This window comes from Chiloscyllium plagiosum, unplaced genomic scaffold, assembly GCF_004010195.1.
Source record: "Chiloscyllium plagiosum isolate BGI_BamShark_2017 unplaced genomic scaffold, ASM401019v2 scaf_12107, whole genome shotgun sequence".
Taxonomy (NCBI): Eukaryota; Metazoa; Chordata; class Chondrichthyes; order Orectolobiformes; family Hemiscylliidae; genus Chiloscyllium; species Chiloscyllium plagiosum.
In genome coordinates this window covers 18,452-20,352 of record NW_025210729.1, presented here as the reverse complement: position 1 = coordinate 20,352, position 1,901 = coordinate 18,452, and the positions used below count along the sequence as shown (strand labels likewise).

The following is a 1,901-nucleotide window of genomic DNA, read 5'->3' as shown; positions in this document are numbered from 1 at the left end:
ACATTTTGTTACCGTACTAGATAACATCTTTAGTGGACCTCAAGCGAAGCAATGCTGAAAATTCCTGCTTTCTATTTATATGTTTGGGTTTCTTTGGGTTGGTGATGTAATTTCCTGTGGTGATGTTATTTCCTATGGCAAAGTCACTTCCTGTTCCTTTTCTCAGGGGCTGGTAGATGGGGTCTAACTCCATGTGTTTGTTGATAGAGTTCCGGTTGGAATGCTATGCTTCTAGGAATTCTCATGCGTGTCTTTGTTTGGCTTGTCCTAGGATGGATGTATTGTCCCAGTCGAAGTGGTGTCCTTCCTCATCCGTATGTGAGGACACTAGTGAGAGAGGGTCATGTCTTTTTGTGGTTAGTTGGTGTTCATGCATCCCGGTGGCTAGTTTTCTGCCTGTTTGTCCAATGTAGTGTTTTGTAACATGTTAGGGAAACATCAAATAGATTAGACTGTCATCATTCGGCAGTACAAAGACAATAAGGGACAGATAACCCCTGCTCATCAGCAAGTGCTGCATGTTATGCCCTAAACTGCAGACACATTTTATGGTTTGCACTTCGAAGAATACACAAAGACAAAGGTTAAAAAGACAGGTTCAAATTTACTGGAATGGATCAGTGGGACTTAATACTTCCATGTGTACCATTCAAGCGTCAGCATGTAAAAGGACCATCCTCTCGTCACTCTGTGTTACAGGTAAATCAGAATGTCTCTCACTTTGAGTGTAACAAACCAGTTAAAGAAATAATCAGGACAAAAATATTTCCATCAGCCTGCAAAACCAAGAATCTCGAAAATCGACCATGCAACTGCAATAGTCATTGTTTCTGGTACAGCCTAATAACAACATCATACCTGGACCTCACACAGTCCAAACACTGATCTGTATAAACTTTCATTTTACTATTTTTGGACTCACCTCATTTCGTGTGTGTCCAACCTATGAAAGCAGTGTGTGTGTTCATGTTGCATTAGCGTTTCTTTTTGAATGTGATAATTAACACATTCATTCTTTTTATTAATACAAGAAATACTGGTTAAAAATTGGGTCCTTTTAAATCCAGAATGCAAAGGATCTTTTGAAAATTAGCCTTGTTGCAATCAACCATGAGGTGAGTGAGTAAAGAAGGGGGCCAGTTTATCCTTCTCCACCCAGTAGTTTGTCTATAACCATAAGGAATCAGGGAACATGAACTGATTCGTGAGAGTGAGAGTGAGAGTGAGAGTGAGAGGGAGAGGGAGAGGGAGAGGGAGAGGGAGAAGGAGAGGGAGAGAGAGAGAGAGAGAGAGATGGCGGAGGACAAAGCTAAGGGGGAAAATGTGAAAAGTGAAGGGAATGACCACAGGAATGACCATATTAACCTGAAAGTGGCTGGACAAGATGGTTCAGTTGTACAGTTTAAGATAAAGAAGCAAACACCACTGAGCAAACTGATGAAAGCGTATTGTGAGAGACAGGGCTTGCAGATCAGACAGATCAGGTTTCGTTTCGATGGGCAGCCAATAAATGAAACTGATACACCAGCTATGTTGGAAATGGAAGATGAAGACACCATTGATGTATTCCAGCAGCAGACGGGAGGAACCTGCTAACCTCATGACAGTAATTTAATGTAAATAATGTTCCACAAAATGTACATGTTCATGCATTACTCTATTTTGAACAATTTGCAACATTTGGGGCAATCGCTGTTATAAAAATGTTAGAGGGAGGGGTAAAGAGCTGGGAGACATCTTTACAATGAATTGCTTTTTTTTTGCATTGTTTTACTTTCTGGATACAGGGAATTTTCTTTGTATTTTGGATTAATCCTAAAAGAAAAGAATAATTTTTTTTTTAAAAAAATGAACTGGGTCAGGTAATAACACTACAAAGCTTTCTTTGAAGAGTATATGAA

General features: G+C 39.8%; 1 protein-coding gene across 1 annotated transcript; it reads left to right on the top strand.

The window, feature by feature from the left end:
- The first annotated feature begins 1,239 nt into the window (after positions 1–1,239).
- On the top strand, positions 1,240–1,648 carry LOC122546951 (small ubiquitin-related modifier 3-like). The gene has a single exon (XM_043685560.1). It carries the CDS (start codon positions 1,294–1,296, stop codon positions 1,594–1,596), a length of 303 nt encoding a protein of 100 aa, XP_043541495.1. The 5' UTR covers positions 1,240–1,293; the 3' UTR covers positions 1,597–1,648.
- Positions 1,649–1,901: the final 253 nt, after the last annotated feature.